The sequence below is a fragment of the Rhinopithecus bieti genome, unplaced genomic scaffold, assembly GCF_001698545.2.
Source record: "Rhinopithecus bieti isolate Rb0 unplaced genomic scaffold, ASM169854v2 scaffold_63, whole genome shotgun sequence".
Lineage (NCBI taxonomy): Eukaryota > Metazoa > Chordata > Mammalia > Primates > Cercopithecidae > Rhinopithecus > Rhinopithecus bieti.
The window spans coordinates 514,942-533,568 of record NW_016802972.1 but is presented as its reverse complement, the minus strand read 5'-3'; the positions used below and the strand labels follow the sequence as shown (position 1 = coordinate 533,568).

The window sequence follows — 18,627 nt, the reverse complement described above, 5'->3', positions numbered from 1 at the left end:
TCATTGGTTGCCAACTCTTTCAAGAAGCTTCAGGACTGTCTCCTTTCTGCCCCTGCTCTCTCTCTCCCCAACCCGCTTCGGCCTTTTCATCTATTCACCGAGGAGCACCAAAAGGTAGCTACTGGCCTCCTAGCCCAGCCGGTTGGATCCACATACCAGGCTGTGGCCTATCTCTCCAAGCAGTTAGACCCCACGGTCCAGGGCTGGCAACCTTGTCTGCGAGCCCTGGCAGCTGCCACAGAACTTAACCAAGGAGGCCCTCAAGCTCACCCTAGGACATTCTCTTACTGTCTACTCTTCTCACCAACTGTCAGATCTCATCACACACAAGTGTCTCAGCCACCTCACCCTGTCGTGGCTTCAACAGTTCCACCTGCTATTCATTGAAAACCCTCACATCGGCCGGGCGCGGTGGCTCACGCCTGTAATCCCAGCACTTTGGGAGGCTGAGACGGGCGGATCACGAGGTCAGGAGATCAAGACCATCCTGGCTAACACAGTGAAACCCCGTCTCTACTAAAAAAAATACAAAAAACTAGCCGGGCGAGGTGGCGGGCGCCTGTAGTCCCAGCTACTCGGGAGGCTGAGGCAGGANCTTATAAAGAGGCTGCTTGATGTTCTCCAGGCCCCCAAGGAGGTAGCCATCATCCACTGTAAAAGCCACCAGCATTCTAAGGACCCTGTGTCACAGGTAACAACCTAGATGATTCCACCGCACAGGCCACCGCCCTCACTTCTTCCCCTACCCCAGCGCCTTTACTCTTTCTTTCCCCCACATATTCCCCCGACTACTCTCCCCAGGAACTTCAAACCCTGATGGCCCACCCCAGTGCTACCCAGAGCGAGGATAGGTGGGTGTTCATTGACAGCTGAGTAGCGCTCCCTCAGACTCAGGCAGTGCATATATTGACCGACATACACCGCTCTCTCCACATAGGGCCTAAGGCTATGTATAACTTCCTGGAACCCATCCTTCACCTCCCCTCACTGCAGGCCCAAATTAGGAAGGTACATCAGCAATGTGCCACCTGTTCAGCCGTTAACCCCAAGGTAGGCTCAGGCACCCAGGGCCCACTCATCAGCTAAGGGGCCACTAGCCAGGGGAAGATTGACAACTTGATTTTACCCACATGCCCCGCCATAAAAAATTCCACTACCTGCTGACCCTGGTTGACACCTTCTCAGGATGGATCGAGGCTTTCCCAACCACCTGAGAAACTGCAGAGGTCGTGGCAACCACTCTCCTAGAGCACATCATCCCCAGGTTTGGTCTCCCCCGGACCATCCAATCAGACAATGGTCCGGCCTTCATTTCTAAACTCACCCAGCAGGTGGTGGTTGCACTCCAGATTACCTGGAAGCTCCACATTCCCTACCATCCACAGTCATCTGGAAAGGTAGAACGCGCAAACAGTCTCCTTAAACTGCATCTAACCAAGCTCACTCTAGAAACCTGCCTCTCGTGGGTGACTCTCCTTCCCTTGGCTCTCACTCGTCTTAGGGCAGCTTGCGGGCCCCCACAGGGCTCAGCCCTTTTGAGCTGCTGTACGGATGCCCATTCCTCTTCCAGGAGCTGCCAGCCCTCTCCCCTCCCTTAGGCTCCTACCTCCCTTACTTAACCCTCCTTCGCGAGCTTCTGAGAAAACACGTGGACCGGTGTCTCCCTGCACCCGCTTTCCCAACCCTTCAGAATCCCGCCGTCATAGCACCTGGAGACCTGGTCCTGGTCAAGCAGCTGCAACCCCGAGCCTTATCTCCACGGTGGGAAGGACCATACACCGTAATCCTCACCACTCCCACCGCTGCCAAGCTCCTTGGTCTTCCCTCCTGGTATCACCTGTCCCAGCTGAAAAAGGCGCCCACCCAACATGATTCCAATTGGACCACTCAGGTTGTTACCCCTACCAAGTTACGACTCATGCACGCAGGTAACGACCCTCTGCCTAACCTTCCTCGGCCACCTAGTCCTCCCGAGTCTAGGTGAGACTTCTGCCCAAACTCCCCCCACTAATCCATTCTGGTGGAGGTTCTACCTTTCCGAGACCTGGACCCAGGGAAATCACATGAGCTCCCTCACCGTAGCCACAGTAGACTGCCAACCCCAGGGGTGCCAAAGCCAAGTAACCTTTAATTTCTCCTCCTTCAACAGTGTGCCCCGTACTTGGCGGCATCTGGCCATTTGTTTCACATATGATCAGACATACAATGCCTGTCAGTCTACTTGGGTTGAAACCAATGGAGGCTGCCCTTACTGCTACTGCAACATTCACTTGGCCATACAGGACACCAAAGAAACCCTCTGGCAGCAGCCCACTTCCTCTGTGCGGCTGACTACGAACCTCAAGTCTACCTTTTTCCTCACCATCCCTGACCCTTGGGACTCGAGGTGGGCATCGGGTTGCGACCTGCCTTTACCGAGGGCACAGTGAGTCTTATCCCGTGGCCCGACTCAGGATCTTTAAGGCCTACATCAGGGTCGTAAGCAGCCTTGTCAGCCTGGCTTCTGAAATCAGACAACAGGAGGAAGCCATCTCAGCTCTAGCTGATCCAGGCAGCAAGCCCCAGGACAGCAGCAACCCTTTTTCCTGGCTAACCTTAGTCAGGGAAGGGGCTCAAGTGGTACACATGGCCGGGGTACACAACATCTCTCGCTGTTTCCTGTGTGCAGACTTGAATAAGCCCCCACTGGTTGCGGTACCCTTACCCAGCCCTTTTAACTCTAACCTAACCCTCTCCTCCCCCCTCCACGGCCGGACCCCAGGAGAAGTCCCCTTGTTTCAAGACCCGCTTAGGCAACAATTCCCCTTTTGCTACTCCACACCCAATGCTTCCTGGTGCAACCAGACAGGATCTGCACCTCTAAATCTAACCACCCCTCCAGGTGGGTATTTTTGGTGCAATTCCACCCTGTCAAAAACCCTCCACGCCCCCAACACTGCCCTATGCGTTCCCATCTCCCTAGTCCCCAGCCTCACCCTGTACAGTGAGGCAGAGCTATCCTCCCTCCTGCCCTCTGCCCTCCCCCACCAGGCAAGGGCAGTATTCCTTCCATTGATGATCGGGGTCTCTTTAGCCTCATCCCTCGTAGCCTCCGGCCTAGGAACTGGAGCCCTAACTCATTCTGTCCAGGCCTCTCAGGACCTTTCAGCCCGATTACAGGTAGCAATCAAAGCTTCTGCAGAGTCCTTGGCTTCCCTCCAACGGCAGATCACCTCAGTCGCCCAGGTGGCAGCCCAGAACCGTCAGGCACTCGACCTCTTTACAGCCGATAAGGGCGGCACCTGCATGTTCTCAATGAAGAATGTTGCTACTACATCAATGAATCAGGACTAGTAGAAACCAATCTCCTCACTCTAGAAAAGATTCGGGAAGGGCTCCACCAGAGAAACCTCAGATTGGGGCCCTCATTTGGGTGGTGGCAGTTGTCGATAGCCGTTTGGGTCCTACCCTTTCTTTCTTTCTTTTTTTTTTTTTGAGATGGAGTCTTGCTCTGTCGCCCAGGCTGGAGTGCAGTGGCCAGATCTCAGCTCACTGCAAGCTCCGCCTCCCGGGTTTAAGCCATTCTTCTGCCTCAGCCTCTGGAGTAGCTGGGACCACAGGCGCCTGCCACCTCGCCCAGCTAGTTTTTTGTATTTTTAGTAGAGACGGGGTTTCACCATGTTAGCCAGGATAGTCTCGATCTCCTGACCTCGTGATCCGCCCGTCTCGGCCTCCCAAAGTGCTGGGATTACAGGCTTGAGCCACCGCGCCCGGTCGGGTCCTACCCTTTCTAAGCCCCTTACTAATCATTGGCTTCTTGCCACTTATAGCTCCCTGTATCCTCCGCTTTGTCCAGGACCGCATAAAGGAAGTCTCCCGGGTCACTGTCAATCAGATGCTACTCCACCCCTATACCTGAGTTCCGACCTCCGAAGAACCCCACAATGACCTATACCAGCAGGAAGCAGCCAGATAAACACGTCGCCCCTTTTTCTTATTAGAAAGAGGTCGGAATGTTAGGTAGGGACCTAGACCCAACATGGCGGTACCACCTGACTTGGCGGGCCCCTTGTCGGGACTTTACCCACTGGGACTTCTTGCTAGGACTTTTCAGCGCGCGAAAAGCACCCTGAGCCCGCCAAAACTCCCCGCTCTGCGCAAACTCCTGGACACCTCATTCCTCAGAAACAGAAACCTACAGACCCCGCCTACCTCGCCCTATAAAAGGCTCTGATACCTGCCCTGCGCGCGATTTCCTCAGCCCTCCTCCTAGGGGACCAGTGAACCTCGCCCGCTAGCCAATAAAGGCTACCTCTGTTCTCATCTGCCTCGTGTCTTCTTGCTTGGCTCCCCATTACATTACACTATATAGAATGGTTTTATGTCCCCAGTTCACTGACATCAGGTTTGGCTATGTGGCTTGCTTTAGACCATGAACTTTGAGTGGAAATGACATGTGCCACTTCCACGAGGAAGCTTTAAGAGTCGTCATGGGGTCTGCTACCTTTCCTCTCTTCTGTGTCTGGAGACGAAAAGTTTCAGCTTGAGGCTTTTCCTTCAGACTGGGCTCTGGAATGAAGATAGCATAGAACAGAGCGGTACCACGGAAGACATGGATGTGAGTGAGAAATCAACGTGGTGTTGTGAGTCCCTGAGAGGTGGAGGTTGCTGTTACTGCAGCCTAACTGGATCCCAGCTGATAGATGCAGCCTCCCTGTGGGTTGCGGATGCTCCTCTGTTCAGGTATCCTTTCCCATCACCATGACAACTGACACACCATAATGAGCTATGCTGATGTTAGGAAGTCTCCGCCTTTGCCCCTCTTCAGAGTTCTTCACCCTCAGGTCCTAACCAGTGAGCCTATTTTTTTTTTGAGATGGAGTCTTGTTCTGTCGCCAGGCTGGAGGGCAGTAGTACGATCTCGGCTCACTGCAACCTCTGCCTCCTGGGTTTAAGCAAATATCGTGCTTCAGCCTCCTGAGAAGGTCTCGAACTCCTCACCTCTGGCCATCCTCCTGCTTTGGCCTCCTAAAGTGCTGGGATTACAGGCATGAACCACCACACCCAGCGAAGCCGGGTCTTCTTGATTCTTGCTGGCATTTGGCAACTAGTAGCAGCTGCTCACAGGAATTGTAAAAATATCTGGTGGCGCCCAGACCTTCTAGCATCATCATGGTGCCTAGTAAATATCAATCTCACATGCATCCTGAGATGCATTAAAAAGAAGCTGTCCAGGCAGGGCGTGGTGGCTCACGCCTGTAATCCCAGCACTTTGGGAGGCCAAGGGGGCGGATCACCTGAGGTTAGGAGTTTGAGACCAGCCTAGTCAACATGGTGGAACCCCATCTCTACTTAAAAAAAAAAAAAAAAGGCCAGGCATGGTGGCTCATGCCTGTAATCCCAGCACTTTGGGAGGCTGAGGCGGGAGAATCACAAGGTCAGGAGATCGAGACCATCCTGGCTAACATGGTGAAACCCCATCTCTACTAAAAAATACAAAAAATTAGTCGAGTGCGGTGGTGGGTGCCTGTAGTCCCAGCTACCCAGGAGGCTGAGGCAGGAGAATGGTGTGAACCCGGGAGGCGGAGCTTGCTGTGAGCCGAAATCACACCACTGCACTCCAGCCTGGGCCGCAGAGCCAGACTCCGTCTCAAAAACAAAAGAAAAAAACAACAACAAAATTAGCCAGGTGTGACGGTGTACGCCTGAAATCCCAGCTACTTGGGAGGCTGAGGCAGGAGAATTGCTTGAACCCTGGAAGCAGAGGTTGCAGTGAACTGAGATCATGTCACTGCACTCCAGCCTGGGCGACAAGAGCAAAACTCCATCTCAAACACAAAACAAAACAAAAAGAATCATAATAGTAAGTGAAAATTCTGAATTAGTTTATGTATGTGTATTGCTGCATATAACAGAGACCCAAATTAACTGTGACTTAAATAGTTTTTTTTTTTTTGAGATGGAGTCTCGCTGTATCACCCAGGCTGTAGTGCAGTGGTGTGATCTTGGCTCACTGCAAGCTCCGCCTCCCGGGTTCATGCCATTCTCCTGCCTCAGCCTCCTGAGTAGCTGGGACCACAGGTGCCTGCCATCATGCCCGACTAGTTTTTTTGTAGTTTTAGTAGAGATGGGGTTTCACCGTGTTAGCCAGGATGGTCTCCATCTCCTGACCTCGTGATCCACTCGCCTGGGCCTCCCAAAGTGCTGGATTATAAGTGTGAGCCACCACACCTGGCCTGAAGACATATTTTCTATAAGGAAATGGGTAGATTTTAATGAACAATACCCCTTTCGTGGGCAGATTCCTAAGTCCCAGGCTCTCACAAGGGGTCCGTGGGGCTGGAGATGCCAGCTCCCGACTGCCAGAGGCACTGCTCCTCCAGGGCCACCTCAGCCCACTTTTGATCACTAAGAATCCCAAGAAGGGCACAGAGAATTTCCTTTCTTACTGCCCATGGAACCTGTTGTCACTAGACATCCTGAAACATACTTTGGGAAACTGTGTCCAAAGACCCTTCTAGTTTCAAATCTGTGGATCCAGGGGTCTCCGCTGAACATTATCTGATGCCCAAACTCCCACCCATTCACTCCTAACCAGAACACAGAAGACGACCTGGTGCCAAAATGAAAGCTTTAATGAGTGTTACTCCTAGACAGTCACGTCTCAGCTGCTGCCAGCCTCCATTGTCCCAGCTCTCTTAGCTGGGCGACAAGTTAGCTAGTTGCTGAGGGGTAGGGATCTGGAGTCTAAAGAGCAGAGCCAGGCAAAAGGAGGTATAGGAAGCCCCCAATGGGGGCTGGGTTCCTGGAGTGTGGTGCTGGGGGTCATGGGTTTCAGGCCGGCCCCTCTTCAGGTATTCCTAGCAAAGCCGCCAGGGGCTCCAGGGGTGTGGGGGTCCCCATGGGCACAGGGTGGGTACGTTCGTGCTTGCGCAGGTCGCTGGCACTCAAGAAGGCCTTGGGACAATGGGGGCAGGTGTAGGGGCGCACTGAGCTATGAGTGCGGCTGTGTTTCCGCAGCCCAGCTCGGTCAGAGAAGCTCTTGCCGCACTGGGTGCAGGGGAAGGGCCGGAGCTCCGGGTGTGAGCGCTCGTGCCGACGCAGCAGTGTCATTGTGGAGAAGGTCTCCTTGCACTCTCGGCACACAAACTGGGGGGGCTTCTCATCAGCCTCCTCACCCCCCACCTCGCCTGCCCCTTCCAGGGGACCAGGAGCCTCCCGGACGCCGGCATCTTGGCATTCTACATGCTCCACCGTCATGCCCACCACCTGCCACTGTGTGGCCATCACACCACCTGACTCCGGGGGCAGCCCTAGCAGCCCTGCTGGAGGGTCCCCTAGCCCCGTTCCTGCTGCTGGGGTGGCTGAGCCCTCGCCTGCCACACCCACAGGCAGCGCCAACCCCACCACCAGCTCCTGTGCAGGGGGCGCCCCCGCGGCCTCATTGCTTCGATGGGTCCGCTCGTGCTTCCTCAGGCTCGATGACACCACAAAGGACTTTCCGCACGCGTTACAGTGGAAGGGGCGCTCCCCCGAGTGCACCCGGCTGTGCTTCGTGAGGCTGGCACGCTCGGCAAAGGCTCGTCCGCACTCCTCGCAGCGGAAGGGCCGCTGGCCAGAGTGCACCAGCGCGTGCCGCTTGAGATCCCAGGACGCCACGAACGTCTTGTCACACTGCAGGCACTTGAATGGCCGGTCGCCCGTGTGCACGCGCCGGTGCATGGCCAGGTCAGCCGGCTGCCGGAAGTCCTTGCCGCACTTCTCGCAGTGGTATGGCTTCACCCCCTCATGCGCGCGCTGGTGGCGCCGGAAGCTCGAGGGGTCGGAGAACATGCGGCCGCAGCGCGGGCACAGGAAGGGCTTCTCCCCCGAGTGTGTGCGCTCATGGCTCTGGTAGGAACTGAGCTGCGTGAAGCCCTTGCCGCAGGCCGGGCAGCGGTAGGGCTTCTGTGCTGCGTGGATGCGCTGGTGGCACGTGAGAGAGGATGAGCGGGAGAAGCTCTTCCCGCACTCGGAGCAGAGGAAGGGGCGCTCGCCGGTGTGGGACCTGCAAGTGGAGGACTCGGCATGAAGGCGACAGACCCCATAACCTGACCCCACTGCCTGTCTGGGCTGTACTTTAGGGGTTCCCCAACCATCCGTGGGGGCCTAGGCTTAATCCCCTAAGAGCCACATTGCTGCACCCCAGAGAAAGAAGCCTTCAGGCTGGCTGGGTGTCTATTCCAAAGACCCGTCTCTGCACATTAAAGACCAAGATATGGGCCGGGCACGGTGGCTCATGCCTGTAATTCCAGCACTTTGGGAGGCTGAGGCCGGCGGATCACGAGGTCAGGAGATTGAGACCATCCTGGCTAACATGGTGAAATCCAGTCTCTACTAAAAATACAAAAAATTAGTCCGCCGTGGTGGCAGGCGCCTGTAGTTCCAGTTACTCGAGAGGCTGAGGCAGGAGAATGGCGTGAACCCGGGAGGCGGAGCTTGCAGTGAACCAAGATCCTGCTACTGCACTCCAGCCTGGACGGCAGAGCAAGACTCCATCTCAAGAAAAAAAAAAAAAAAAAGACCAAGATAATGGCCAGGTGCGGTGGCTCACGCCCCTAATCCCAGCACTGTGGGAGGCCGAGACAGGCGGATCACCTGAGGTCGGGAGTTCAAGACCAGCCTGACCAACACGGAGAAACCCCATCTTTACTAAAAATACAAAATTAGCCGGGCATGGTGGCGCATGCCTGTAATCCCAGCTACTCGGGAGGCTGAGGCAGGAGAATCGCTTGAATCCGTGAGGCAGAGGTTGCGGTGAGCCAAGATCACACCATTGCACTCCAGCCTGGGCAACAAGAGCAAGACTCCGTCTCAAAAAACAAACAAACAAAACCCCTCAAAAACCAAGATATGCGTCCCCTGCCTTTTTTTTTTTTTTTTTTTTCCTGTTCCCCAGGCTGGAATAGAGTGGCCTGATCATGGCTCACTGCAGCCTCGACCTCCTGGGCTCAGGCCATCCTCCCACCTTAGCCTCCCAAGTACCCGGGACTAGAAGTGTACATCCCCACGCTTGGGTAATTTTTTAATTTTAAAGAGACAAGGCTTGCTATGTTGCCCAGGCTGGTCTTGAACTCTTGGGCTCAAGTGATCCTCCTGCCTCAGCCTCCCAAAGGGTTGGAATTATAGGCGTGAGCTATTGTACCCAGCCAAGAAACGTGTCATTAATGTAGGGGCTGAGAAAAAAAAAATGACCTAGACAAACCCAGCCCCACTCACACCTCCTGGTCTCCACCAAAGACCCTCAGAACTGCCCAACTCCAAACCCCACCCTTTCCAGCTGGCCTGGAACGGAGGCCAATCTGACCCAATCCCATTATCAGGGCTCTACCTCAAGGCGGTCGCCACCTCTGCCCAATCACGGGCATCAATTTCTCCCACATGCCTAGCCCCTCCCCTTGGATCTGCCCCACCCACCTTCCCACTGGCTCACTTTACCCTGAGACTCAACCCCAGGCCCCATTGGCTGCAGCAACGCTGTCGCCCCGCCCCGGAAGGCACCCTCACCGCTCATGGTTGCGGAGGTCTTTTAGCTCAGCGTAGGCTTTGCCGCAACGCTCACAGCTGTAGGGCCGCAGGCCAGCGTGAGTACGCCGGTGCTTGCGGAACACTGAAGGGTCAGCAAAGCTCTTGCCGCAGTCAGCGCAGGCATAGGGCCGCTCGCCCGTGTGGCCGCGCTGGTGGATCTTGAGCTTGGAGAGTGCGCCATAGGCCTTGGGGCAGTGCGCACAGCGGAAGGGCAGTTCGCCAGCGTGGGAGGCCAGGTGCACGCGCAGGCACACGGGCTGCATGAAGCGGCGGCCGCACTCGGGGCACGGAAAAGGCTTCTCTCCCGTGTGGCTGCGCCCGTGGCTGCGCAGCTCGGGTGCCGTCTTGTAGGCCTTGGGGCACAGCGGACACGCATAGGGCCTAGGCTTAGCCGCAGAGCCTGACACCTTGTCCCCACTGGCTTCCTCTGCCTTAGCTTCTGTCTCCGGCTTTGGCTTCAGCTCAGCCACCTCCTCAGAGCAGTCTGCTGGCCCGTGTGTGGCAGCATGGCGCGCTGCCCTGGGTGCATTTGGAAATGTCTTGGTACAGGACAGGCACTTGTAGCGGCGGCCAGAGCGCTTGTAGCCGGGGGCTGGGGACCGGGCCTCTGCAGCCTCCACTTCCATGGCCTTGGTGAATGGAGTTTCCCTGCAAGAGAAGCAAAGTTAGACCAAAGCCACATACCTTCGCCACTCTTCAAGGCCTCAGAGAGAACCCTATCTCATCTGCATTTCTCACCTCGGAACCCCCACATCCTTCCTGCCCAGCATTCCTGGCTCTGACACCCTGTGTTAGTTTCCTCCCTGAACTGCTCATTGAAGAAAGGAGTTGGACCAAGTGACCGTAGAGCCACTAAGAAAGGAGGCTGGGGGTCACAAAAGATTCACCTATACTTCCCTCCTCAACCTCCAGGCTTTTCCCAACACTGTGGCATTCCCAGAGGTCCAGGTTCCATCTGTCTCACCATCTTCCTTCTTCAGCTCAGTGTCCAAGAACTATGCCAGGACGAAGAGTGTACCCAGACGTGGGCCTAGCCTGAAGGTCTCCAAGCGCCCAGAAAAGACAGACCTGGGACCAGAAAAGCCAATGGGCTAAATCTAGTAGCTGGCACTGTCTGGAAGTGACAGGTCCCCAGCATCTGTGTTTTCTTTCCTCCTCTGAATGGTTAGCCCCTCAGAGACAGCAACTGTTCACACAGAATGCTGCTCTTGCACAGCTGTATGGGCCTCCGCCCCAGACTGGAATCTGTCCACCCTCTGCTCTGGAATCCCTGTTGGCCTGTTCCCACAACTCTGGTAATGGAGAATCACTCTCAAGGCAGCCTGAGCCATTGCTAGCAGCTAGAAGCCTGTTTCTGAGTCATAACTGATGTACCTGATCTAACGTGGCCTCCTGGCATACCAGCTCTACTTTCTGGTCCAGAACCCAGACGCCCTCCACCCAGATGCTCCTGGGGATCATGGCTGGGAGGAAACAGGATTAACGGCTGTATTAGTCTTAACACCAGCTCATCCTCCCTGGGTGATGAAGGGAAGAGGATTAGGGCAGATCCACTTAAGGAGTGCTCAGCAGCTGCTGCTGGGGGAAGGGGTCTGAGGAGTGGGGGCTGCAGGGAGCCAGGTGTGCCCAGAGGCTAGGAGGCCTATGTTCTACTTCCAGCCCCGTGGATTACTATGAGACCTCAGTGAAATGAGTGTTGTTTATAGGCCTATTTCCTCATCTGGACACCTTAGAGGTTGGTGGCTTCTAAGTTATGACACTGGGGTTGAGGAGGAGGAGGAAACTGAGCTGAGCCACGAGGGTGCTAGGGGAAATACAGAGACTCAGGGCCCCTTATGGCAGGAAAAGGTGGGAGAAACAGCTTACCTGGTTGACCCAGGGAGGACACAGGAGCCCCTGAGGCATGGCAAGGGCCACATCCTTAGAGTCAGCACCCTTCTGCCTGAAGTCCCGGCCTCAGGCCTGCACGCTGCCCTCCCTCCCCAACCCCATGCAGCCGGTCTTCTCCCAGAAGTACTGTATGATGTTTCCTATTCCCTGCTCAAGAACTTTCCATGGCTTCCACCATACCATGCAAATCCCCAGGTCCTTCCTGCTTGTTCCAAATCTGACAAGTCCTTCACTGGAGCCCCACTTCCACCAGGAGGCTCCTCAAGCATCTCCCCTTTGGGTTTGGCCCCAATCCCACAAAACTCCATTCTATTCTCACTTGGTTATTTCACTTTTCCCGCTAAATCCTGGGGCTTAGCCAGGTGTGGTGGCATGCGCCTGAAGTCCCAGCTACATGGGAGGCTGAGGCAGGAGGATCCTTTGAGCCCAGGAGTTCGAGGCTGCAGTGAACTATGATCGTACCACTGCACTCTAGCCTGGGCAACCTGGCGAGACCCCATCTCTACTAAAAATAAAAATTAGCCAGGTGTGGTGGCATGTGCCTATAGTCCTGCCTACTTGAGAGGCTGGGGTGGGAGGACTGCTTGAGCCCAGAAGTTCAAGACTGCACCACTACACTCCAGCCTAGGAGACGGGACAAGACACTGAATCAATCAATCAATCAATCAATCAATCCTGGGGCTTGAAGATGAGTTAAAGGGATTGAATTCTAACCTTCCTGATGACTTGAATTCTTCCTACAGTTTCCAAAGGATCCCTCCCTATTTCTGGATGAGGTACTCACTACCTCTCTTCCAGATGGTTTCTGGAGAGTCTGCCTGATAAAGTTCCTCCTTAATAAAAATGATAGCTCGGGCCAGGTTCAGTGGCTCACACCTGTAATCCTAGCACTTTGGGAGACCAAGGCGGGTGGATTGCTTGAGCCCAGGAGTTCAAGACAATGCAGGTGGATCCCTTGAGCCCAGGAGTTCAAGACCAGCCTGGGCGATATAGCAAAATCCCATTTCTACAAAAAATACAAAAATCAGCCAGGCATGGTGGTGCATGCCTGTACTCCCAGCTACTCAGAAGGCTAAGGTAGGAGGAATGCTTGAGCCCAAACAGATAGAGGTTGCAGTAAGCCAAGATCGTGCCACTGCACTCCAGCCTGGCAACAGAGTGAGACTCCATCTCAAAAAAAAAAATAAAAAAATAAAAAAATAAAAAAGATAGCGCACATTTACTGAGCACTTGCCAAATACCAGGCAGTATCCTAAACTCCTTATGTGTATTAGCTCGCTTACCCTTCATGGCAACCCCATGAGGAAAGTTCTATTATTCCATTTTCACAGATAAGGGAACCGAGGTCCAGAGAAATGGTTTAGTATTTTGTTAAGTGCCCAGTCCCTGAAGCCAAACTGTCTGGCTTCAAATATTGCCTCCATCACTTCCCAGCTGATGTGACCTTGTGTAATGTACTGCATGTCTCAGAACCTCAGTTTTCTAATCTGAAAAATGGAGGTAATGATAGTACTTACCTGACAGGGTTGCGTGAGGAATGAATGAGTCAAGAATAATTACTGTCCTCAATTATCAGAGTCTTCTCAGAGCCAGACACATTGCTGGGTGTGCTAGTTTATTTAATTTAATGTCTTATAGCTTCCTGAGATAGGAATTCCTGTCCCTACTTTACAGAGGAATAAATTGAGGTTCCAAGCGTTAAGTGACTTGCCCATGGTCCCTCAATGGGTAACCTAAGCAGCTGGGACTTCAGTCCAGGTGTTTAATTTGCCTTAAGTTGCTGGGGTCTTGCTCAGTGGTCTGGGGCCTCTTAGGCTTGTCTGCTGCCTTGGCCAGCCCCGCAGTGACCAGAACCCTGGGCTCAGGTCATACCTGTGTCTTCTCTCATCCTTGCAGAACTGCCTTGAGACCCTGTCCGGCACCCTTTATGTCTCTGCTTCCCTCTCAGAGGGCTTGACCCAGTGGTTCTGAGCTCTGGCCCTTCTACTGCCTCTTGCCAGCTCTGGGTCTCAGCCTCCCTATCTGTGAGTCAGACACCAGGTAGTTGGAGGGGCAAATCCCTCCTGCCACAGCACTTCCCAGGGGAAAAGGTAGGGGAGTGCCAGGTTGGTCTCAGCATGTGCCCAGCTACACAAAGAGGCCAGGTAGGTTTCTAACATCCCACCATTAAACATATGTGTGTGTGTGTGTATCTATCTATCTATCTATCTATCTATCTATCTATCTATCTATATTTTTTTAAAGAGCTTGAGGTAGGCCTCAGGAATCTGTATTTTAAATACACTCTGGATCATTCCAGCCAATACTTTCATTTGTTTGGTTTTGAAACATGGTCTCACTCTGTCGCTCAGGCTGGAGTGCAGTGGTGCAATCATGGCTCACTGCAGCCTTGACTTCCCAGACTCAAGCAATCCTCCCATTTCAGCCTCCCAAGTAGCTGGGACTACAGGCATGCACCACCATGCCTGGCTAATTTTTATTTTATTTTTAGTAGAGATGAAGTCTTGCTATGTTGCTTGGGCTGGTCTAGAACGCCTGAGTTCAAGTGATCCTCCCACCTCAGCCTCCCAAAGCGCTGGGATTATAGGTGTGAGCCACCATGCCTGGCCCAACCAATACTTAAGAACCAAACACACATCCTTAGGTCTCCACAAGCTCTTAGGAGAGGAGCATTTTAAATGTTCACTACACCTCTTTTTCAGATATTGAGATTAAGGCCCCCACAAAGGAAAAAACATACACAAGGACATACAGCTGGTCAAGGAGCCAGACTCAAACCCAAGTCTCCAGGCTCCTGGGCAGGACTCTCAACCACTCTCCATTCTCTCCCCCAGGTTGAATCATGAGACTTCCCACTGCTCCCAGGAAAAAGACCCATATCTTTTCCATGGCCAGCATAGCCCCAAACCATCTAAATCCTGCCTACCTGGGCAGATCACTTGAGGCCAGGAGTTTGAGATCAGCCTGGCCAACATGGCGAAACCCCATCTCTACTAAAAATACACACACACACACACACACACACACACACAACCCTGCCTACCTCACCTCCCACTCCTCTCCCTGGCCCACTGGGCTCTACCCACAGAGGCCCCCTTTCTTCTCCTCAAAGAGCTAAATTCCTTCCCACCTCAGGGCCGTGGTGCTAGCAGTTCCCTCTGTCTGAGCCACTCTTCTCCCAGGATCTTTGTGTAGCTGTCTTTTTGTTTTATTTGGATCTCAGCTCCCAGTCACCTCCTCAAAAAGAGCTTTCTTGACCACCTTTCCTTCCCCCACCTTTTAATATTTCTAATTTTTTCCTTTTTTAACCAACCAAGGAGCATTGAATGACTACCTTTCCCAATGCTATCTTTACCCTGATAATCGCCTTCTGTCTACTCCTCTCTTTTTTTTGACAGAATTTCACGATTATCTATCAAGCAATTCTCCTGCCTCAGCCTCCTAAGTAGCTGGGACTACAGGTGCCTGCCACCACGCCTGGCTAATTTTGTATTTTAGTAGAGATGGAGTTTCACCATGTTGGCCAGGCTGGTCTCGAACTCCTGACCTCCACTGATCCACGGCCTTCGCTTCCCAGAGTGCTGGGATTACAGGCATGAGTCACTGTACCTGGCTTATTTTTATTTATTTTATTATTTATTATTATTATTTTTTGAGACAGAGTCTCACTCTGTTGCCCAGGCTGAAGTGCAATGGCACCATGTCGGCTCACTGCAACCTCTGCCTCCCGGGTTCAAGCAATTCTCCTGCCTCAGTCTTCCAAGTATTTGGGATTACAGGCACCCGCCACCAAAGTCAGCTAATTTTTTGTATTTTTAGTAGAGATGGGGTTTCGCCATGTTGGCCAGGCTGGTCTGGAACTCCTGACCCCAGGTGATTCACCCGCCTTGGCCTCCCAAAGAGATGGGATTACAGGTTTGAGCCACCATGCCCCACCTATTTATTTTAATTTATTTATTTTCTTTGAGAGAAAGTTTTTGTTGCCTAGGCTGGAATGCAGTGGCTGGATCTCAGCTCACTGCAACCTCCACCTCCTGGATTCAAGTGATTCTCCAGCCTCAGCTGCCCGAGTAGCTGGGATTACGGGCGAAAGCCATCACACCTGGCAAACTTGTGTATTTTTAGTAGAGACAGGGTGTCACCATGTTGGCCAGGCTGGTCTCGAACTCCTGGCCTCAAGTGATCTGCCCGCCTTGGCCTCCCAAAGTGCTGGGATTACAGGTGTGAGACACCGTCCTGGTCTTATTTTATTTAGAGATCAGGTCTCACTCTGTCACCCTGGAGTGCAGTGGCTCAATCATAGCTCACTTCAGCCTGGAACTCCTGCACTCAAGCAATCCTCCTGAGTAGCTAGGACTACAGGCACCCACCACCACACCTGGCTAATTTATTAAAAATTCTTTGTATGTAGAGATAGAGGTCTCACTATGCCGCCCACACTGGTCTCAAGAACTCCTGGCTTCAGGTGGTCCTCCACTTCGGCTTCCTAAAGTGCTGTGATTACAGGCATGAGCCACAGCGACCAGCCCCCTCCTCTCTAATTTCCTATATGGTGTCATCTGGACAATACTCCTTGCAAGGTTACTATGGACAAGGTATCATTCTAAGCAGTTTGTGCATAATACTCAACTACTCAAGCCAATTCCACAACTGCCTAGAAGTTCGTTAGGAGTGAATGTTTGTGTTCCCTGTCCGTTCATATATTCAAATTCTAACTCTCATTGTGATTGTATTTGGAGATAAGGCCTTTATGGAAGTAATTAAAGTGGAATGACATCATAAGGGTGTGACCCTGGTCCAACAGGATTAGTGTTCTTATGAGAAGTGACACCACAAAGAAACAAGCTAACGAGTCACGGTCCCAGCCAGTGTTCAAATCCCAGACACCTGCTCTCTGAGCCCTGACTATTGCTTTGCTAGCATTACACATCTTATGGTTTGGCTGTTAATTCTCCATCCCCAGCACCAGAGTCCAGGCTGGCAAAGAGCTAGGAAACTGATTATCTGCATCGTCTACACCCAGAACCGTGTGTGGTGACCCAAAACAAATGGAAGGAATCAACCTCAGATGAAATTTGAACCCAGGTCTGTAGCCTCTGCCTCCTGCACAGTAGGAGTTTGTGAGAATGTCCACCAATAACTGTTTATTAACTGAATTCTTCCACCTTTCCAAGTCCACAAGGCCCAACTACTGCCCCAATATACCACAGTGGGCTCCCTGTCGTGGCGATGAAGCCTTGCTTTGCCTCACTACTGGCTTAGGAACCGGATGAAGTTCTATTGTCTCACTAGGCAAGCAGAGATTCAATTTCCAAAAATCCTAGGCTAGGATCCTGGGGCAGGGATGAGGAGAAAAAGGAGGCACCTCAATCTTCCCATCTCTAAACAAGCAGTCACCACACAGGCCTCACGGCCAGGAGTGATCTAGTGAGCAGATGAACCCTGCAGAAATGAGCGCTAATCATCTCCTAGGCCGCCAACCCGGCCAGTTCACAACCTGATCCCAACCTACTTTTCCAGCCTCAGCTCCAGCGACAGTCCTCCTCCCGGCAGCGACCGAACCTCCAGCCACAATTCTCAACCCTCCGCCTCTAGATGCAGTTTTCTGGGCTCGGGAGCCCTTGCCTGCCTTCTCCAACGGGAAAGCCCCTTTACATTCGTCAAGAACCCCCTTCCCCAGTGCCCTCAGGAATACTTAATGGCAGTAGAGAGGTAAGGGCCCCACGCCGCTCTGGGCCTCAGTTTCCTCATCAGTAAAATGGGGTCCCTGATGTTTGTGGGAGTTTGAAGGGCGGTGGGGCCTACGAAGCGCGCCGAGGAGCCGAGAGTTGCAGAAACCCGGAGCTCCTCGCTCCTCGCAACCGTCTGTACGCGGCGCCCCCGCCAGCCAGGCAGTCCCTGGAGGGCAGGACCCTGGGTTGACTTGTGTCGTTTTGAGCCTCGGAAAACGTGGCCTCGGAGGACGTGGCAACCAGGACTGAACGAAGGATGAGGGGATGAACAAATGAATGGACGGAGGGCCGAATGCGGGACAAAGGCTTGCAAGATGGCGTTCTCTAGGACCGCGAGAGTGGTGGCCCGGCCTCGGCCGGGGAGGGGGCCGCCGGCGCCGGGGACCTTGCAGCGCGGGCCGCGCGGCCGGGACAAAAGCCCGCAACATGGCGGGCTCTAGGACCCCCGGGCCCGCACCGCGCCGGGACGACAGCCGCGCGGGCCGAGCCTGGGTGTCCGCAGCCCAGAACCGCGGAGACAGTCGGCGGGTTCTAGGACCTGCTGGGCCCGCAATGCGCCCAGGGCCGCTCACCGCCCGCCCCGCCCGCGCTGCTCGCGCTGGACCAACCCAGCCCGCCCTCGGCGCCCGCAGGGAAACTGAGGCCAGCTCGGATTGCGGCCGCGTGGGGTCTGCCCGGGGCCCTCGCGGCTTCCCGCCGGCGTTTTCTACCTGATGAGACTTGGGCTGACTCCGTGCTGTCGGCGTCGGCTCCTCGCACTGACGGAGCCCGGATCCTGCCAAAGAGGGGCCGGCGCTAGGACCCAGCGGGGGGCGGGGAGGCGGGACCGGTGGCCCGGCGAGCGGAAGTGAGGGACCTTTCTCAGCTAGGAAGGAAGGGAAAGTTCCCGGGGAACCTCCAGCCTATGGCGGTAGAGAAGCATCTTGCAAGAGGTCTCTGTGGGTGCTGAGGCAAGGGGACGCAGGGCAGGCTGACGGTATACGCCGGCCTCGTGTTAGTCTGGGGCCAGGTCACCGGCAATGTCTTCAAGAACCAGAAGGTGGGAGGACAAAAAGGCCATGCTCAAGCTCTGCAGAACCTAAGTCCGCTTATATTCCACAACATTTCCTTTAATAGCAACCAGTGGATTTCACGAAGTTTTCTCCATCTGCCTTAGGAAAAGTCTTCCAGGGAGCCCCACGAAAAGTGTCACCAAAGTACTGTGGCCAGGGCTGCAGAATCTTTTTCTCTCTTCTGCGCCTATTCAATATGCACCGGAACGATACTAGCTGCTCTTGCCGGAAGTGTGGCTAGCGTAGCGCGCAAAGACGCCTCGTTGTGACCTACGTGGGCGGAGTCAGTCGTGCAGCGCGAGAACCTAGCGCCGGAAGTGTGTCTGCGTAAAACGGAGGCTTGGAGGCGGGACAGGCAGTGCTCCCGAAGCGGAAGTTTCGCGGGGAAGCTTTTGCACCTAAGGACA

The 18,627-nt window shown here is 54.0% G+C and overlaps 1 protein-coding gene across 5 annotated transcripts; it reads right to left on the bottom strand.

Annotated features, from left to right (window-relative positions):
- Positions 1–6,596: 6,596 nt before the first annotated feature.
- Positions 6,597–18,539, bottom strand: ZNF668 (zinc finger protein 668). Of its 5 annotated transcripts, XM_017871943.1 has the most exons (4): positions 11,413–11,429; positions 10,921–11,009; positions 9,526–10,194; positions 6,597–8,026 (listed from the first exon to the last, which is right to left on the bottom strand). In XM_017871943.1, the coding sequence occupies exons 3-4, from the start codon at positions 10,170–10,172 to the stop codon at positions 6,814–6,816; spliced, it is 1,860 nt and encodes a 619-aa protein (XP_017727432.1). In that variant the 5' UTR covers positions 10,173–10,194; positions 10,921–11,009; positions 11,413–11,429; the 3' UTR covers positions 6,597–6,813. The 5 variants fall into 5 exon arrangements, with proteins under 5 accessions (XP_017727432.1, XP_017727213.1, XP_017727372.1 ...); XM_017871724.1 differs by lacking the exons at positions 10,921–11,009; positions 11,413–11,429 and adding an exon at positions 17,879–18,539; XM_017871883.1 differs by lacking the exons at positions 10,921–11,009; positions 11,413–11,429 and adding an exon at positions 16,949–17,849.
- Positions 18,540–18,627: the final 88 nt, after the last annotated feature.